Source organism: Pongo abelii, chromosome 2 (assembly GCF_028885655.2).
Source record: "Pongo abelii isolate AG06213 chromosome 2, NHGRI_mPonAbe1-v2.0_pri, whole genome shotgun sequence".
Classification (NCBI taxonomy): Eukaryota; Metazoa; Chordata; class Mammalia; order Primates; family Hominidae; genus Pongo; species Pongo abelii.
In genome coordinates this window covers 99,837,307-99,858,071 of record NC_085928.1, presented here as the reverse complement: position 1 = coordinate 99,858,071, position 20,765 = coordinate 99,837,307, and the positions used below count along the sequence as shown (strand labels likewise).

Genomic DNA, 20,765 nt, shown 5'->3' with positions numbered 1-20,765 from the left:
GAGAAATGACTCTTCTTGTTTGTACTGAATCAGCCTTTTCAAAATCAATACAGAAGAGACAAATGGATTTGGGGAGGAGAAGCAGAACACACAATCGTCCCTGGTAAATGATGAGCGCCATTGAGCAAAATCATGCTTAGGCTTTCATCCTTATTTCATTTGCATTCTGGGCAGCGCAGATTATTCAATTAAATGGCAGTTTTGAAGCTGCTTTCAGAGAGCCTGTGCGTGAACCATTATTGCATTGTCCTTTGTCAAGCAGGCTGAGGCTTCATTTTGCTATTTTAACTTCCAGTTCTATGAAACGATGCAGTGAAGGCTTGAGTGTGGAAAAGGTAGATAACATGTGAAGCGCTTTGGTCTGTGGAAGATTAAGACTTCCTTCAACAGGGTGCTGTATTAGTCTGTTTTCACACTGCTATAAAGAATACCTGAGGCTGGGTAATTTATAAAGGAAAGAGGTTTAATTGACTCACAGTTCCACATGGCTAGGGAGGCCTCAGGAAACTTACAATCATGGCAGAAGGGGAAGCAGGCCTGTCTTACGTGGTGGCAGGTGAGAGAGAGAGGGAGAGAGAGAGCAAGCATGAAGGGGCACACTTATCAAACATCCAGATCTCATGAGAATTCACTCACTGTCATGAGAACAGCAGGGGAAACTGCTCCCGTGATCCAATCACCTCCCATCAGGTCCCTCCTTCCACACCTGGGAATTATAATTTGGATTAAAATTCAAGATGAGATTTGGGTGGGGACATAGAGCCAAACCATATCAGGTGCTATGGGAAGAAGTGCTGCTGACATGTTTCCTAGAAAGCAGACTACTTAAAAGAAGGGGTCCTTCCTATTGGCATTGAGCGGTTCATGGACTGGTCAAGGTATTTCCACACAGTAAGGAGTGCCATTGATTGGTCTTTCAGAAGAAAAGTATGATTTCTTTTATTTCTGGGTGACATCTTGCGGTGAATTTTGCTTTAAAAAATGGTTAAGGATGGAATTTATTAACTTGAGTTCTGTTTCTATAAACTTCTTGAATTAATAATTGAAAAACAATTGAAAGGTCTTTAGTGACTTTAATTTTTTTTATCGAGGCATGAATTTCTATATGGAAAAATGCACAATTCTTTAGCATACAATTCAATGAGTACTGGCAAATGAATACACCTGAGTAACCAATGCATCATCAAGATAGGGAAATTTGGCCAGGTGCGGTGGCTCATACCTGTAATCCCAGCACTTTGGGAGGCCGAAGAGGGCAGATCACTTGAGGCCAAGAGTTCAAAACCAGCCTAGCCAACATTGTGAAACCCCATCTCTACTAAAAATACAGAAATTAGCAGGGTGTGGTGGTGCACATTGTAATCCCAGCCACTTGGGAGGCTGAGGCAGGAGAATCACTTGAACCCAGGAGGCAGAGGCTGCAGTGAGCCAAGATCAGGCCACTGCATTCCAGCCTGGGTGGACAGAGTGGGACTCTGTCTCAAAACAAACAAATAAACAACCAGATAGGGAAATTTCCAGGACTCCAGGAAGCTCTCTTATGTACCTCTCTAGTGGACTCTCACTCTCCCTCCGAGAAGCAACTCCTGAGTGCCATCACTATTGAATAATAATTTTGCCTGTATTAGAACTTCATATGTATGAAATCATGCATATGTACTCTTTTGTCTCTGGTTTCTTTTACTCAGAATTTTTGTGAGATTCATTGATATTTTGAATGTATCAGTAAGTTGTTGTTAAGTAGTAATCCATTACATGAATATATCACAGATTTGTTAATCCTTTTACCTGTTAATGGATATTTAGGTTATTTCTAGTTCGGGGCTATTACGAATGGGGTTTCCGTGGATATTCACACAAATATTTTTGTGGGCATATGTTCTCATTTCCCTTAGGTAAATACCTAGGAGTGGAATTGCTGGGTCATATAGTAGATATATGTTTAACTTTATAAGAAGCTGAAAAATGTTTTTCCAAAGTGTTCGTACCATTTTATATTTCCGCAAGCAATATGTGAGATTTTTGGTTGCTCCACATCCTTGGCAATGTTTAATATTACCGGAATTTTTAATGTTAGCACTTCTAGTGGGTATAAAATGGCATCTGATTGGAGTTTTATTTTGTACTTCCCTGATGACTAATGACATTGAACACATGTTGATCTGCAGTTTGACCATTCACATACCTTCCTTTGTAAAGTGTCTGTTCAAATCTTTTGCCCATATTTTGATTAATATTTTCAGTTGAGTTACAGGAGTTTTTTACATATTTTGGGCACAGGTCATTTTTCAGATGTGTATATTACGACTACTTTTTCCTGAACAGTGGCTTTCATTTTTGTTTTATTACTGGTGAATTTGATGACCAGAAGTTTTGAATTTTCATAAATTCCAAATTATCCATTTTTAAAATGGTAAGTGCCTTCTGTAGCCTAAGAAATCAATGCCTACCTGGAGGCCATAAAGTATCCTTTACTTTTTTCCTATAAATATTACAGATTTAGTTTTTACATTTAAGTCTATCATCCATCTCAAATTCATATGTGTATGATGCGAGTTAGGGGTTGATAATGTAGTTTTTAATCATTTGTTTCAGCACAGTTTGTTGAAAATACTGTCCCCACTGAATTACCTAAGCACCTTTATTTGATGTCAATTGACCATGTATGTGCAGCTTTATTTCTGGACTCTCCGTTTCATGATCTGTTTATCTATTCTAATGCTAATACCATACTGTTTGATTAATTTGATTTAGAGGAAGGCCTAAAATCAGAAAATGTGAGTCCTTGGACTTTTTTCTTCTTTTTAAAAATTATTTTGAAAATTGAGGTCTGTTTTACTTATATGTAAAATTTAAAATCAGCTTTTCAATTTGAATTAAAAATGCTTATATATTTTGATTGGGATTTCATTGAATTTATAGATCACTTTGGGAAGAACTTGCGTCATAAAATAGAATTCGCCAATTTTTGAGCAAGCTATCTCTCTCCATTTATATAAGTCTTCTTTAAGTTCAAACAAATATTTTGTGGTTTTTAGTACTTTGTAGTATACAGGCATTGCACATAGTTTAATATACACCTATTATAGTTTAATTGATACCCATTTTATTCTATGCTATCATAAATTCTATTATTTTCCACTTCAATTTCCAACTGTTTTGTGTTAGTATATTGAAATAAAATGGATTTTGTGTATTTATTTTGTATTCTGTGACCTTGTTAACTCTCTTTTAAGTTATATTATGTGAATTCCTTAGGATTTTCTATATAGACAAAATCTATATAGAAAAGTAAAGATAGATTTTTTCCCTTTTCAATACCTATGGCTTTTGTTTATTTATTTGTCTTAACAGTATTTGCCAGGACCACCATTACAGTATTGAATAGAAGTTTTAAGACAACCTTGCCTTGTTCCTGATCTTAGGGGGAAAACATTCAGTGCTTCTTCATCGGTATAATGTCAGATACAGGTTTTTTTGTAAATCCTTTTCATTAGGTTGAAGATATTTTTCCTTATTTCAAATTTCCTGAGGGTTTTTATGATGAACAAAAACATGCTTTTTCTATTTGATGTTATGATTTTCCTTCTTTGTTCTGTTGATGTGGTGAATTATGTTGATTAATCAAATATTAAACCAACCTTGAATTCCTGGGATTAATACAATTTGGTCGTGATGTATTATCCCTTTATTTATAGGTGGATTTGATTTAAAATTTTGTTAAGATTTTTCTATCTAGGCTTATGAGGGATTTTGGCATATAGTTTGTTTTTTTTTTAAGTTCTTGTTTGGTGTCAAGGTTAGGCTACCCTCATTAAATTAGATAGGAAGTATTTTCTCCTCTAATTTTCCTAATGAGTCTTTATAAGATTATTTGTATTTTTTTCTCATATATTTGATAGAATCCATCAGTTAAGGCATGTGAACCTAGAGTTGTTTGTTTGTTTTATCATGGCTATTAACAGTGAAATCAATATCTTTTGTATTTCTAGGGCCAGTTATATTTTGTATTTCTTCTTGTGTCTGTTTTGATAATTTCTGTTTCCCAAGGAGTTTGAAATTTAACCTAAGTTATTGAACTTATTGGCATAAAATTGTTTGTAATATTCTCTTATCCTTTCATTATCTGTAGGATCTGGAATAATGTTTCCTCTTTCATCCCAGATACTGGTATTTTCTGCTTTCTTACTTTTTTTCTTAATCAGTCTAACTAGAATTTCATAATTTTGTTAATTATATTAACCAAATTTTGGTATTATTGATTTTTTCCTGTTACTTGTTTTGTTTTAAATTTCTGTACTTATCTCTATTACTTTATTCCTTCTTTTAACATTGAGTTTCATTTATTCATCTTTTTAATACCTTGTTAAGGTAGAATCTTAAGGTAGACTATCTTGAAATTTTTTTCTTTTATTTTATAAGCTTTTAAATGTGTAACTTCTTCTCTAAGCTCTGCTTTCACTGCATCTCACAAATATTGATATGTTGTTTTCATTATGATTAATTTCAAAATATTTTCCAATTTCCCATATCATTTTTTCCTTGACATATGTATTATTAATAAGTATTTTGTTTAATATCCAAATCTCTAGTCTATTTGCAGGTATCATCTTTTATTAAAATCTAGATATCAATGATATTTTCATATCAATATCATACATTGATTTCTAAATTTAGCTTATTATTATCAGAGAACATAGTATGTGGATTTCAGTCATTTTAAATTTATTGAGACTTATTTGATGGCCCTGTATATGATCTAGAAAAGAATGTGTGCTCTGCAGTTGTTAGGTATGGAGTTCTATAAATGTTAACTAGGTTAAGTTTGAAAGTAGTATTGCTACAGGACCAACCCCCAATAAAAATCCTGAATGCTGAGTCTCTGTTAGACACCACTTCCAATGTATTATTACAACTCATTAATAGAAGAATTAAGTATAATAAGTGTGATTGCACTGGGGCAGAACTCTTGGAAGGTTGCACCTGGATTCCTTGGGAGTTTGCCTCATGTACCCCTTCCCTTTGTTGATTTTTATTTGGATCTTTGTACTATAATAATCTTTTAAAAAAATGAATTTTTGGTTTCATTGATTCTACTGATTTTCTGTTTTTAATTTCATTGATTTCTGCTTTGAAAAATAAAAAATATACATTTTTTTCTGCTTACTTTAGATTTAATATGCTCTTCTTTCTCTAGTTTTCTAAAGTAGAAGCTTAGATGATTGCTTCTAGATCTTCTTTTCTCTTCTGATACATGTGTTCAGTGCTATAAATTTCCCTGTAAGCTTTGTTTTTGCTACATCCCACACTTTTTGATAGGCTGTGTTTTCATTTTAATTTTTAAAAAAATTATCTTGAGAATTCTTTTAAAATTATGTTGTCTAATCTCCAAATATTTTGGGATTTTTTTCAGCTATCTTTTTTGTTATTGATTTCCAGTTTAATTTCACTGTGGTCTGAGAGCAGACACTGTATGATTTCCATTCTTTTAAGTTTGTGAAGATGTGTTTTAGGGCCCCTGATGTGGTCTATCTTGAATGTTCCAAGCAAGCATCTTTACATGCTTAAGAAGAATGTGTATTCTGCTCTTGTTGGATGAAGCATTCTTTAAATGTAAATTAGATCCAATTGATGGTATTGTTCATTTCAACTATATTCTTACCAGTGCTTTGCCTCCTGAGTCTGTCAATTACTTATACAGGGGCATTTAAGTCTTTAACTATAATAGCTAGTTCATCTGTTTCTCCTTGCAGTTCTATCAGTCTTTGTTTCATGTATTTTAACACTGTGCTGTTAGATGCATACTACATTAAGGATTGCTTTGTCTTCTTAGAGAATTGACCTCTTTATCATTAAGTAATGCCTGCCCATCTTATTCCTTGATAATTTTCCCTGCACTGAAGTCTGTTTTGTCTGAAATTAAACCAACTACCCTCACTTTTTTTTGATTAATGTTAGCATGGTATATCTTTCTTCATCCCTTTACTTTTAATATATCTGTGTCTTTATGTTTAAAGTGGGCTTCTTATGGACAAAATATTGTTAGGTCTTGTATTTTAATCTACTCTGACAGCCTCTGTCTTTTGATTGATGTATTTATACCATGCTCATTCAAGGTGATTATTGATATAGTTGGATTTATATGTACCATATTTGTAACAGTTTTCTATTCACTACCCTAGGTCCATCCATCTTCCTTCTTTCCTATCTTCCTTCCTTCCTTCCTTCCTCTCTTTTTTTTCTTCTACTATTTTTCTGCCTTCTCTAGTTTTAATTGAACATATTATGTGACTTAATTTTCTCTCCTCTCTTAGCATATAAATTATGCTTCCTTTTACAGTTATTTTGTAGTTGCCTTAAAGTTTGCTGTATGCATTTACAACTAATTTAAGTCCACTTCAAATAACCTTACGCTACTTCATGTGTAGTGCAGGTATCTTATAACTGAGTGTCTTGGCCCATTTGTGCTGCTACAACAGAATACCTGAGACTTTATAAATTCTTCTTAATTTATAAAGAAAAGAAATTTATTTTCTCACAGTTCTGGAGGCTGGAAAGCCCAAGATCAAGGTGCTGGCATGTTTGGTGTGTGGAGTGGGCTGCTCTGCTTACAATATGATGCACTGATACTGTATCCTCTTGAAGGGAAGAGTGTTGTTTCCTCACCTGGTAGAAGATAGAATGGAAAAAGGGACAGACTTTCTCTGTCAATCCCTGTTATAAGGACATCTAATCCCATTCATGAGGGAGGAGCCCTCATGGCCTATTCATCTGTTAATGACCACACCACTTATTACTGTCACATTGGAACACCTGAAATTTGGAGGGAACACATTCAAATCATAGCACAGAGTATTCCACATTCCTCCCTCCAGTTTCTTATAACACTGCTATTATTCATTTCACTTATCCATAGACAGTAATTTATTACTATTATTATTTTGAACAAGCTGTTATATGTTAGATTAGTTAAGAATAACAAAATATTTTATCTACTTTCATTTATTCCTGCTCTAACACTTTTTTTTTTTTTTTTTTTTTTTTGGTAAGACAGGGTCTCACTCTGTCACTCATGCTACAGTGCATTGGCACAAACATGACTAACTGCAGCCTCAACCTCCCAGGCTCTGGTGATCCTCCTGGTTCAGCCTCCTAAGTAACTGGGACTACAGGCGGGTGCCACCGCAACTAATTTTTTTTTTTTTTTCTTGTAGAGACAGAGTTTCACCATGTTGCCTAGACTGGTCTTGAACTCCTGGGCTGAAGCAATCCTCCTGCCTTGGTTTCCCAAAGTTCTGGGATTACAAGTGTGAGCCACTGTGCCTGGCCAAACACTCTTCCTTTCTTAATGCAAATGAGAATTTCTAAACTATATCATTTTGCTTCTCTCTTAAGAACTTTTAACAATTCTTGCAAGGCAAGTCTACTGGCAACAGATTCCTTCATTTTTGTTTGCCTGAGAAGGTCTTTATCTCTCCTTTACTTGTGAAGGGTAATTTCATGGGATACAGAATTCTAGGTTGATGGTTCTTTCTTTGAACACTTTTTAAGTGGTTCACTCCATTCTCTTCTTGCCTGCATGGCTTCTGAAGAGAAGTCTGATGTAATCCTTATCCCTGTTCCTCTACAGGTAAGATTCTCCCATCCTCTTTCTGGTTTCTTTCAAGATTTTCTCTTTTTCTTTGATTTTATACAGTTTGAATATGATACGTGTAGATGTAAATCTTTGTAATATTGATTGTGTTCAATGTTCTCTCAAATTCCTTGATCTGTAGCTTGATTTTTATCATTAATTTTGGAAAATACTCAGCCATTATTATTTCAAATATTTCAGTTTCCATTCTTCTCAGTCTGGTATCCCATTACACGTATGTTATACCTTTTGTGATTATCTCACAATTCTTGGATATTCTGTTTCCTTTTTATTTTCTCTTCTTTTTGCGTTTCTTTTTGGGGAGTTTCTTTTGACACATCTTCATCCTCTGCAATTATTTCCTTGGCTGTGTTCAGTCTACTGATGAACCAGCAAAGGTATTCTTCATTTCTGTTACAGTGTTTTTGATTTCTAGCACTTCACATTGATTCTTTCATAGAATATCCACCTCTCTGCTTATATTACCCATCTGTTCTTACACGTTGTCCACTTTTTCCATTAGCCTCTAGAGCATGTTAATTGTAGTTATTTTAAGGTTCTGCTCTGTTAATTCCACCCACACCTGCCATTGGCCATCTCATGCAGTAGATTTAAGCACAGACTCAAGATAGATTGCCTGTATTTGAATTCTGGCTCTCCTTATCAGCTGTGTAATTTTTTGCAGGATGCATAAATTCTTTATTCCTAAGTGTCCTCACGTGTGAAGTAGGAATACTCATAAAATCCACCTCATAACATTGTTAGGAGAATCAAATGAGTTAACACATGAAAAGCACTTAGAGTAATTTCTGACACAAAATAAGCCTTCTGTATATGTGAGATGATGATATAGCCATTTGTAGATCATGCCAGCACACTCCCATCTGAGAGCTTTTCCCTTGCTGTTCTTTCTTGGATATTTCCCTGATGCCCACACCACTGCATTTCTCCCCTCATTTAATCTCTATTTGAGTGTTGCCATTGCAGTGAGACCTTCTCAAATGCCATGTATAAACACACAGTCCTTCTGAAGCTGCTAATCCCTTTACCCTGCTGAATTATTTTTCCATAGCAAGCATGATGATCTGACATATATTTGCCTGTTATTTTTTGCTGATTTTCAGCCTCCTTCAACTTAATATAGGCTGCATAAAGTCAGGGTCTCTCTTCAAAATTTAAATAATTAAAATGTTTCTAGTGCAGTTTTCTCTATATGCACATAAGAAAGTACTGCGTTGCCCCTTAACATTTATGTTTTCTAGGAGTATTTAGTGACATTGGAAAATACTTATATAATGCTATCTCACCTATGCAAAAGCAGCCAGGGACAGTACATAAGACATAAAAAGATTATGTGAGCAGATCAGGGTCCAAAGTGTAATGGATGGCACATGGCCTGTGGCCAGGTCTAAGTGAGTTCACAGCCCTCTTCCCTCAGCCACATGTAATGTTTTTTGACTTTGTCTTTCAGTATGAATACTTCAATGCTGTGCTGATAAATGAAAGGGACAAAGACGGGAATTTTTTGGAGCTGGGAAAGGAATTCATCTTAGCCCCAAATGACCATTTTAATAATTTGCCTGTGAACATCAGTCTAAGTGACGTCCAAGTACCAACGAACATGTACAACAAAGGTAAGACTCCCAGCCACTGCCCCTTTTAGAAGGTGAAGAATCAGGAGGTTGAGAAGCAGGGGCTGGCTGGTTTGGGATATAGTTTTGGTTTGTTTCATTTTTTTTCAAAAGCACAGTTAGAAGCTGAGTGTGTCAGGTATCAACTGGATAGGTGAAGCGTGTACCTGTTCTGCCTGGAGCTTCTGGGCTTGCTGTTTCTCTGGCTGGTTGTTTACATCAGGCTCTCTAACATGTAGAATAGGGGTTGGCAGTTTCTATAAAGGACCAGATAGTAAATGTCTTAGGCTTTGCTAGCCGTAGAGTCTCTGTGGCAACTACTCACTTCTGCTGTTCAGGCACAAAAGCAGCCAAATGTAAATCAGTCAGCATGGCTGTGTTCCAGTAAAATTTATCTACAAAAAGAGATGGCTGGATGTAACCTGCAGGCTGTAATCTGCTGACCCCTGATGTGGTACCTTTGTTTTCTTCTTCCAGTTTGTGGAATGGCATTTAAGGGCTGGAGAGCTCCTAGGGGTGCAATGGAAACAGCTGGGGTCTTTTCTCAGAGTATAAAGCAGCATGGACCTTAACAGAATTCCGTATTTCCAGGCTTGTGTGCCTCAAATCCAGTCTTCACATAAACTCTAGAGTTTATTTTTCCCTAAGTTCCCATCTGCCAATTCCAGTTGGGATTATAGTGGCCAAGGACTGGGCTCTGACATCGGATGGACTCTGGTCAGACAGTGTTCTACTTTCTGGCTGTGACCTTGGGCACATCACCTCATCTTTTTAGGTCTGAATTTTCTCATCTTATGATGTGAATAATAATCATATCTACCTCATGGGGGTGGTTTTGAGGGCTAAATGGAATGATGTTTATAAAGGGTTTAAGTTTTCAGCATCTTTATCCTATTGCTATTGAGTAGTAGTTTGCTCTACTTGGTCATACCTAAGAAACTTCTAAACAAAGAACTATCCTCCTAGAAAAATAAGCCAGAAAGTCATGGGATCTTCAAAGTAAAAAATGTGCCACATTGTCTCCCATCAAGGTTTCAAAGATATCAGGGGCCAGTTTCTATCACAGCATCCAGTTTCCAAATCATATACAAGAGCTCAGTAGTCAAGAGCAAGGGCTGTGGGTTTAAGTCCTGTTCTTCCTCTGTAGGCTGTGTGATCTTAAGCAAGCAACTTTGCCTTTCTGAGGCTCAGTTTCCCTATTTGTGAAATAGAGATAATGATACTGCCTCCCTCAGAGGGTTAGTGAGAGGATATGAAATGATGTATGTGTAGCCCTTAATACAGCAGTACCATACAGAAAGTACGCAGTGCATTTTAGCTGCCGTTGTTTTTATTGGAAAATAACATGAATACAAATTGCACTTCTGAAATGTTCTAAGTCACTATTTAAGGGGCTTAGTCGGTGATTAAAGAGATTCCAACTAACTGTCTCTGAAACATTTTTCTTATGCGTGTTGGATATTAGGTATGGTTGGATACCTAATGTCTCTTTTTCCTGGTTTACCTGTTATCCATCCTTAAGAGTCAGTGGAGGCAGTACCCCATTCATTAACTGTTCTGATAGTTACTGGGGATTCCGAGGTGAATCAGATGCAGCCCCCCCTTCAAGGGGTTCACAGTTCATTTGGGGAACAGATAATGAGATAATTAGAACACCGTGTATCACATATTGGCCACAGTGTGGACAGCCAGGAGACAGTGGGAGTGCCAAGGATGGGACCTGTCTACTTCTTCACATGGGCAGGGCCACAGTTCATCTTTTTTTATTTTTTCCTCTTAGAGAAAGTGATGTCAATCTAAACAAATCCTAGAGGGCTCTGGACTGGGCCATATCCTCTACCCTGCTCTTTACTTTGGACTCTTCCTTAGAGACAAATGGAACCAAGACGTAGAGGTCTGAGCTCAGCTTCGTTTAGTGGAGTTTAGTTCTCTAGAATGATCCTGTCAGCAGATGAAATCCTAAATGAAACTGCCCCTTTTTGTGTGATGTGGCCAAAAGAAAGCCATCTTCTTGGCATTCAATATATTCCCAACTGAAGATGAAAAATTAACATGATTTTACAGAGCAATTTCAGACATAAAACAATTCAGAATGATCTTTTAAAATATGACAGCTGCTTCAAGGTTTCTTGAGCCATTAACACCATTATAGAGATTTAATTGCACCTCTAGCTTTAAAGGCATAATTGTGTCTTTTAATGGTAGTAACACATAAGGGACCCACACCACCACTGATCACCCAGGCTATAGAATCATGCTTGTAATGATTCCTAGACAGAATCTTCAGAGATAGTCAGATTTCTTGAGCCGTGGGAGGTAGATAGTGATATTCAAAGTCATCCTCGGCAGCCCTCCTGGGATCTGCCCATCACCTCTGCCCAGTCCATTGTCACCCAGCCAGGCTGTGGGGCATGGACCAGGGTCACCCAGGTGTTCTGTCTTGTCTCAGCCAGGCAGTGAATCACTGCCCAAGGGCAGAGGAGAGGCAGGGACTTCAGGCAAATTCCTGTCTCCACTCTACCTAATTCAAACCAGCCCTTTACAGCCTTTTTTTTTTTCCTTTTCAAGCTGCAGAAATATATTTTACGTTTAGAAGGCCCTCCAGCTCAGATCTAGTTATTGATGATGTACTCAAAACAAATGCTCGGAGATTGGTCACTGGCTGTGCTGTTTTTGGGTTGGAAATCTTACCCCCAACAAAGAAAACCAGTACAAGGTCATTCTGTCCTAGCTGCTTGGACTTCTGTACCAAAGTGGTTTGATACTTGCCTAGGAGCTTCTGTGATCTATGTTCTGGGGTATAATTTTTAGTCCTAGATGAAACTAGCTGGTAAACTCTACCTGCTTTCTACAATCTGCTTTCTGCCTCCGTGGGTGGGCCTGGCAATTGGGCTGCTCAGCCATGTTCATGCTTTCCTCTCTGGCTGAGGTGCCTTTCTCTTGAGCACTGAAAGAGACTGCAGCTTCAAAGTTGGTGATGTGGGCAAGCTGTGCCCATGGGAACTCAAAGAGGCATATTCATAGAGTCTTTAGAAATGCATCTCAGGGCCCTCAGTGTGCCTGATGCAGCAGCTTGTTTCATGAAACTCCTTCAGCAGATGTTTGCTGAGTGGCTGCTCTGGCATCTCCAGCCTGTGAGTCTTACTATTTCGGAGACTTTGAAGATGAATGGCTGATACCTTTAGAGCCATAAATGACTCCATATCCTCTATGAGTAAAGCAAGAGACAGGATGCTTTTGCGAGAACTGCTGATGATCTGGCAGAGAATTCAGATAAAGCTGAACTCTTTTAAGGACTTTCTCGACTGAAGTGCTGTAAAGTTTATATGTATATATACACATTATATATATACACATATATATACACATACACACACATATACAGGTACATATACATGTACACCTTATATGTATGTGCATGTTTCTGTCTATGGGCAGGTCTGTGCATGTGTGTTTGTAAATATGTGAATGTGTGTGAAAGAAAATGCTGTGCTCTCAACCTATTCCTTCATTTCCATTTTCCACCTCTGTCCACCCAGGTGAGACCACGCTTTTGTTCACTGAACACACCTTCCTCTTTCTTCCATTGTAGTTTATTTCACTGTTTTTATTCCTATTATCCCTGTCCCTCCTTTCCTGCCTATCCTAATGCCCATTCTTAGAAACCAGCTCAAATATAACCTTGATTCCTTTTGTCTTGTGTGATGGCAGTGACTTTTGTTTATTCCCCTGCTCTAGCATTGCTGTGTTCTGTGAATGCAGAGCATGCAGTCTTTCCTTCTCTACTTTAGGTTCTCTGAGGGCAGAGGACCCTGCAGATGCAGCCTTGTGCCCCCTTTACCCCTGCCCATGCTCTTTACAGATGAGTTTTTCCCAGATGTTGGTTGGCGTGGAGGCCACTGACGCCTGTACCTCCTGGGCTATGAGACGTCATCCAGGGCTGTGGTGTTTTCATGGTTCTTATAAGCAACAGAAACAGAACGTGGCTGATAGCAAAGAAACTTTTTGAGAGGAGACTTGGTGGCCCACAGACTCTTCAGGAAAGCTAAAGAATAAGGCCTGGAAATGTCTGGGAATGGAGGGAGGCTGGGGCCAGTCACACCCAGATCCAACCTGACAAGGACCCGCTGACCCCAGGGTTGCCCCACTCTCACATCTGTGACTGCATACAATACCTGTGCCTCATTTTCTTCATCCCTAAGCTGGAGATGACAATCATAGTGAGTTGCCTTGGGGGTTGTGCTGAGGATTAAACACTTAGAGGGGTGGATGACACATGGTGTCCATCCAGGACTCAAGTGCTATGGTCTGAATGTTTGTGTCCTTCCAAAATTTGTATGTTGAAACCTAATCACCCAGGTGATGGCATTAAAAGGGGGCCTTTAGCAGGTGAGTAGGTACTGTAACTGCAAGACTGAAGGAGCTTGTTGTCCAAGGGGGCTGTGGAGTGGGGCAAGTTGGGCAGATCCCAGCCGAAGTGGCAGCAGCAGTGGGAACAACTGCTCCTTTGTGGAAGTCAGAAAGGCAGTTATGGAGCCTGGAAGGGCTGGCCAGGTGGTGAGAGGCTGTGGAAGCCATCAGGAGGTCATGAACATGATGGTGACAGGTGAAATATGGCTGACAGCTTTGCCAGGAAGAGAGCCACTAAAGAAGACTGGTTCCTACTCACACTGAAGAACAGGGAGAGGGAGGAGGCATTCAGGGCCTGGTTTGGAGAAAATCCAGAGAAGAATGGCACATGGACCAAGACTGGATGGCTAAGGTGAGAGCCCTTGGGCCTGGGGCCCTAGAGAGCAAGCTCCAGTGAGCATATCAGCCCCATGAAGGCAGGAACCCCAGCATGATACCCAGCACCTGGTAGATGCTCAATAAATACTTGTTGCAAGGTAAGGGAATGAATATAGATTACAATCAAAACACTGTTTTCACTTTGTTCTTGCACAGAGGAAGAAAACACATAGGAAGTAACCCAATCTCAATTTCTCTTCTTCCCCCAGTAACGGAGGACATCCGGGAGAGGTAGGCTGAAGTGGCAGAGGTGAAGGGGAGGTGTGAACTGCAGGAGACAGGCTAGACCACTCCTTCATCCTCTAGACTTCCCCAGCAGGGCACCCAGTCAGGCTGGGAAAACTGGGCTGCAAAGCTACACTGTGCTCAGGGTCCAGCCCCTGAAAATGAAAAGAGCTCCAGGAAATGGAAGACCACCACTGCAGAGCATGAGAAATCAATCTGTCTGTTACGATCCAATAAGTTCTTCTAAAAAGCCCAAGAAAAGGGCAGAAGTCTGATGAGACGGCATTGGGTCCCCTGTTTAGGAGCAGAGTATGCAGGATGCTGGAGGGATGGGCAGGGTTGCTGAATTTGGATCTGTCAGATGTCTCAACCTATTTTTCAAATGTTGAGCTTGATAAAACACAAAATGCATTTTGCCAAGCACTTTTCCCCTTAATTACATGTGTATATTTTAAGGAAAATTTAATCCATATGTTTCTGATTCGTTTACACGGAAATCATTAAAATGTTGTTTTCCAAGAGCTATTTGATGTGCAAGAAGGCTCACAAACCTTACAAAAAGCTGTTTAAAATTTTTTCCTTTCCCTTTGTTTCTTTTCCCTTCGTGTGTGTGTGTGTGTGTGTGTTTGTGTGTGTGTGTTTGAGAGAGAGGGAGAGAGAGCACACACACATAAGTGAACAAGAGTGACTGACCCCAGGATGTCAGAAACAAATTCCAACTTGAAATGGATTTTCTTCTCAGGATTCTGAACTGAAGCATTTGGATTAGGCTCCAATCTTGTTTCCTTGTTGTCTCCCAGTCCTAATGGAATGTGATGATGATATGGCCATAACTTGATATTGGGAGTCAAGATCAGAGGAATTACGCCAAAGCGCATTGCTCTGGACCTAGAAAAATAACACTCGAGAACCTCCTCCTGCATGGTCTGTTGCTACCTACTGTCCTCAGCAAGGCCCAGGAAACTTTCCCAAGATGTAGTTTGGATTCCAGGAACCCCTATTCCAACAATGTGAGCATAATAGGACTAAGGCATTTGGTAAGAAACATGCAAGATAGTGCCACTGAAGTAACTCCACAGCTGTCATCCCAAATTATTCATAGTTTTTCTCTTCTAGTTTGGAAATTATATTTTATATGGCAAAATAACTATCCCTGACTTAAAATTCACAAGTTGAATGGCTGAGTTCAAGTCTATTGGCAATGCCTCCATACTTCTGCATGTGTATGTGGCACAGATGCACATAAACATAGGTCTGCAGAGATGTATATGCATAGGTTTGTGTCTGTATTTTCTCAGAAGTTGTATTAGTAGAAGGAAGGTGTGATTTGGCCCTTTGTGGCTCCTCAGTCCTATGCTTAGGCTTATGTTTAGCCTGGAAGTTGCATTTCATGAATGAGTAGGTGGATGGATGGATAAATAGATGGATGGATGAATAGATGGATGGATACATGCATAGGTAGATGGATGGATGAATGGATGGATGAATGGATGAAGGGTGGGTGGGTGAGTTGGTGGATGGATGGATGGATGGATGGATGGATGGATGGATGGATGGATGGATGAGTGGATTACTTACCAACAGCCATGCTCTCTAGTGAGGACTTTCAGTGCATTATCTCATTGACAGTGACCCCATGTGTTATAGAAGCAGTGGGGACCACCATTCTCCCAGGCAATTCTTCCACAGCCTCTGTTCTAGAGTCAGGTCCAAGGAAGTTACCTGGGGCAAAACTCAAAGGCATCACTTTAGGTACAGGTGATTCTTTCCCAAAATCCAAGTGAGAAAAGAGTTTATGCTTCCTGCCTAAGGCTCTCTGAAACACTGTTCCTGTCCCCTGGTTCCCTTTTCACCTGGGCCACTGTCCTTTGCCATCCCCATCATCTCTGTTCTTGTCTACCATGGAGCTCTTCCCAGAGCTATCAAGGAGTCTTTGGAGAGTGACGGGCCTGGACTTGTATCCAATGCTGTGAGTATCAGCATGGTGGACTAGAAAGGGCATTTCACTCTTGGGGCCTCTGTTTCTTCGTCTGTAAGATGTAAATTGTCATTTTGAGCATTAAAGAAAGTGAAGGTGCAGCATCCAGCAGAACACCTGGCACACGGAGGAATTTGATACACATTGATTCCTCACACTGACTCAGCTCCCAGCAAACCAGATGGATTCCTGCCAGAAACATGCAGGGGATGTTCTTCCCCAAGCCCAGACCCCTTCCATTCAGCCCGGTTTGTAGAATGAAGTGCAAACACGCTCACAAACCAGCCCTGGTTTACTGCTCTCTTTTCCTGGCTACCCCATTCCCCCTCTTCCTGGTCATGCTAGACCCCAGGACTCCAGACTCTCTGAAGACCTTTGCTTAGGCTCTGACCTTCTGCCGAGGGTACTGTCCTTTCTCCATTCTGGAAAGACCTGTCCTTTTCTGAGAGCCCGGCTCCACAGCTGCCGTGTCTTTCCCTCTGGCCCTAGCCCTCCTCTCCAGAACCATCCTCTGCCCCCTCATTTATGCCCCCCTGTGGGGGTTTTGTCTCTCCTTCTGTTAGATTATTCATCACATTTTTCAGCAGTTTCTTTTTCACTGCACTCTCCTCCCTTGAACTTGGAGACAGGGGTTGTGTTTTTTTCATTCCCTTAGGACCATAGCAGAGGACCTGGAATAGAAATGCGCTTCTAAGGATGTCGTTGAATTGAACTGAATCCTCTTACTACAGGCCATCACAAATGATTGTTGTTTTATCTGCTTGTTGGTTCTGTCAACTCTTCTTGTATTTAAATTTGGATTCTTGTTTGTTTCTGAAGATAGCAATTTTAGATGTATACCTAATGAAGTAATTACTTTCAGGATCTAATTTGTTTGTATTTTTCATCTCTTTTTTCAAAGGAATGGGAATCCAGATGGAGTCTTACAGTTGGATAGGAGCTGCACCTAGGCTAGAGAAATTTTGAAAGGTGGTGCCAGGAGCAGTAAAGGACAATGAGAGAGCAGGAATGGTTACTAATAGTGTTTTATTTCACCCTGGTGCCCTGACATTTGTGAAAGGTTACAGTAATAGTAGGGAGCTGGAGTTTGTAGGTGATTTATTTTTAAAAAATGGCTTAGAGAGGTTTCAAGGTCACTTCTATGATAACTTCACGATCAAGCACTTGCTTTCTGTGTTTTGCCTGGGAAGGAGAAGGGTGGAGCCACCTTCAGCACCGTGAAAATTGCAGCAGCAAGTGTTGCAGCCTGTGGTGGTAGTCAAGTATGTTCCAGTGGGGGAAAGAGATTAAGAGCTACTGTCCCTGGGCTGACTCAGTTAGTTATATATGCCACAGGTCCCCCTGTTTGAGAAGGGGATTGCCTTGCTGAGGGAAATGCAGACTAGACTTCCAGGATTTAAGAAGCACGGTAGAGACCAGTAGATGGTCTGCAGGTGGCTCCCAGGCCTCCTCAGGAATGCTAGCCAGGTGCCCTGGCCAGCCATTGGGCTCGCCAGGGTGTGTGGTATGAATGTGAATATAATATATCCTTGCTGCCTCCATGTTGACCCTACTCCCACAAAAGGCTGAGACCATGCTTCTTGCTTATCTGTGCAAAGACAATGATAGCACCTATCTCATGGGGGCTTTGTGAAGATAAAATGAAACAATGGATATTAAGCATTTCAGACTACTGTGTAACAAAGGTTTACTGAGAGCTCAATTGTTAGTATTGTTATAAGAATGATGATAGTGACACCGGGTCCCTCACAGTGGCATGGCTTATGCCTGGGAATATCTCTGATCCTGAGCCAGGTAGTCTTCCTTTTTCTCCTGCACCTTGGAAACCCTTTTGTCACTGCAGTTGTACATCAAGAAATTCAGTGAAGAGAGGACAACATGGAGGTAGAGTTGCAGGGTCAGAGGCTGACAAGCACCCTGGCAGGTAGCTCAGTCCTTGATACCTGCACCTGCTCTCCACCCACCTGCTTATCATGCATGGATGTGGTGAACCTCTGTGTGTCCATGTCCTACCTCTTGGGCCACTTTGCTCCCAGGAAGCTTGGTGTCTATGTCAGTGAAAGGCTGTAGGGCTTTGTATTAGTCTGTTTGCACACTGCTGATAAAGACATACCTGAGACTGGGAAGAAAAAGAGATTTAATGGACTTACAGTTCCACATGGCTGGGGAGGCCTCACAATCATGGTGGAAGGCAAGGAGGAGCAAGCCACATCTTACATGGATGGCAACAGGCAAAGAGAGAGCTTGTGCCGGGAAACTCCTCCTTATAAAACCATCAGATCTCCTGAGAGTTATTCACTATCATGAGAACAGCATGGGAAAAACCTGCCCCATGATTCAATTACCTCCCTCCAGGTCCCTCCCACAACACATGGGAATTCAAGATGAGATTTGGGTGGGGACACAGCCAGACCATATCAGGCTTCAAGTAATGCTCTGCTTTCCTTTTGCTGGGAACTCTTAGAAGGACCTGGGAGCCCTCAGCTGTTTGGAAGCAATAGCTTCCAGGGACATAAAGAAAATCTTTTCATTTTTTACACTCTTTTACTCTTCCCAAATCCAAGCTGATGGAAACTTCTGTCCAGAGCACACTATCTACTCATTGACCTTAGAGACACTCACCTGTGCATTAGTCAACTGATGCCTCCATCAGTTTCTTTTCCTTCAGGTAACATTTTTATGGTGCTTACTATGTTCCAGGCATAATACGATCTCATACAATGCAATCCTACCCCAACTCATTGAAGCAAGAACCGTTATTAATTCCCACTTTAGAGGTGAGAAAACTGAGGCTTAGAGACTTGCTCAGAATCTCTCGGCTAGCAAAGTGGGCAATCAGCATGCAAGCCCAATGCTTTGGCTTTAGAACCACCCGGGCTCCACACTGCCTCCCTGTACTGTGTATCTCCACCACCCTGATGGCTGAGTTTTCAGCTAGCTATGTCATGCCTGTTTTTGTTTGTTTGTTTGTTTTTTTTGAGATGGAGTCTCACTCTGTCACCCAGGCTGGAGTGCAGTGGTGCGATCTCAGCTCATTGCAACCTCTCCCTCCCGGGTTCAAGTGATTCTATTGCCTCAGCCTCCCAAGTAGCTGGGTTTACAGGTGCGCACCACAATGCCCAGATAATTTTTGTATTTTTAGTAGGGACACCATGTTGGCCAGGCTGGTCTCGAACTCCTGACCTCAAGTGATCCACCCACCTTGGCCTCCCAAAGTGCTGGGAGTACAGGCATGAGCCACCGCACCCGGCCGTCATGCCTGTTTATATGCACACTTTATATGTGCGGCAAATGGAAGGCCCTGTTTTTGTCAAATTGTGCTATTTTCATCTCAGCATATGAAAATCCATCATAAATGAAAACTAGTCTTATTTTACATAAACACTTCCAATTTCTTCCCTTTATGAAAATAATGTTGCAGCAAAGAGTCGTTTTAAAAATGGGAGGCAAATTCTGCATCAGAATGCCAATGGGTACCAACTGCTCACACATAGGGGATATTTCTGTTGGGAATGAGACAGTTCCACATTTAATCCTGCAAACTTGCCATACCAAAATATGTCTAAGAGAAGTGAGTAAGGAGGTGATGATGATTCAGAATGCAAAAAGGCTCTTCTTCTTGCCAGAAAGTTCACTGCAGTGTGTTTAGGAGAAGTGAATTCCTCCACGGTAGCAACTGGAATGGCATTTGCAGAGCTGGGTTCTGTGGGACACTGCCACCATCTGTTGATTTAATAAATATTCGTGGAGCACCTCTAGCATGCCAGATGCTGCATGGGTGTGAGGACGTGTGGTGAGAGATGAGCAGACTCTGCCCATGCTCTCTTGGAGCTTACAGGTCAGTGGGAAGGCAGGTGGGAAGTCAGCACACAGCTGGGCATATGATGCACCCGGAGGAAATGCTATGGAGGAAAGGGTTGTGGTCCAGTAAGAGTGTATCCCACAGCAGCTCAGCCTGGGCTGAACTGGGAAGGTGGGGGTGGCCACGGGCAGAGGACACTTAGGCCCGCTGCCATCTGAAGGATGGGTAGGAAATAATTTAGCCAGGGGCTGGGGTGGGGTGGGAGGTGGGGAATATTGCAGTGGGAGAGAACACACCACACAAGCTATTGGTAAGTAGTCCTTCACAGAATGTTTTGGGTTGAAATAAGGGAAGGTGATGCCTTGGAGAATCTACCACTTGTGCCATTGCACTATCTACCCGAGGTGTTCAAGGAATACGAATTTCTACTGTAGAAAAAGAAAGCCGTTCAATTTCATGCATCAGCTTTTCCCTAACTTACTTGATTATGGCATCCTTTTATCATGGAACGTCTCAGAAGGTATGGATGTTTCCTGGGACCAAGAGATTCTGCTGAGCTGGAACTCCCTGTGCTCAAGAGAAAGGTCCCAAAAGTGCCCAGCAAGTGACAAAGATGCACAAGAAAAGATGCAGAAGAAAATGCTTAGTAAAATCCATGTGTGTGTATGTGTGTGTGTGTGTGAGAGAGAGAGAGAGAGAGAGAAACAG

The 20,765-nt window shown here is 40.6% G+C and overlaps 1 protein-coding gene across 1 annotated transcript in view; it reads left to right on the top strand.

Moving 5' to 3' along the window:
* The window catches only part of CACNA2D3 (calcium voltage-gated channel auxiliary subunit alpha2delta 3), a 939,714-nt gene that overhangs the window by 364,175 nt on the left and 554,774 nt on the right, over positions 1 to 20,765 (top strand). The window contains 1 exon segment of the mRNA XM_054552049.2: positions 9,105 to 9,267. Coding sequence (XP_054408024.1) covers positions 9,105 to 9,267 — 163 coding nt within the window.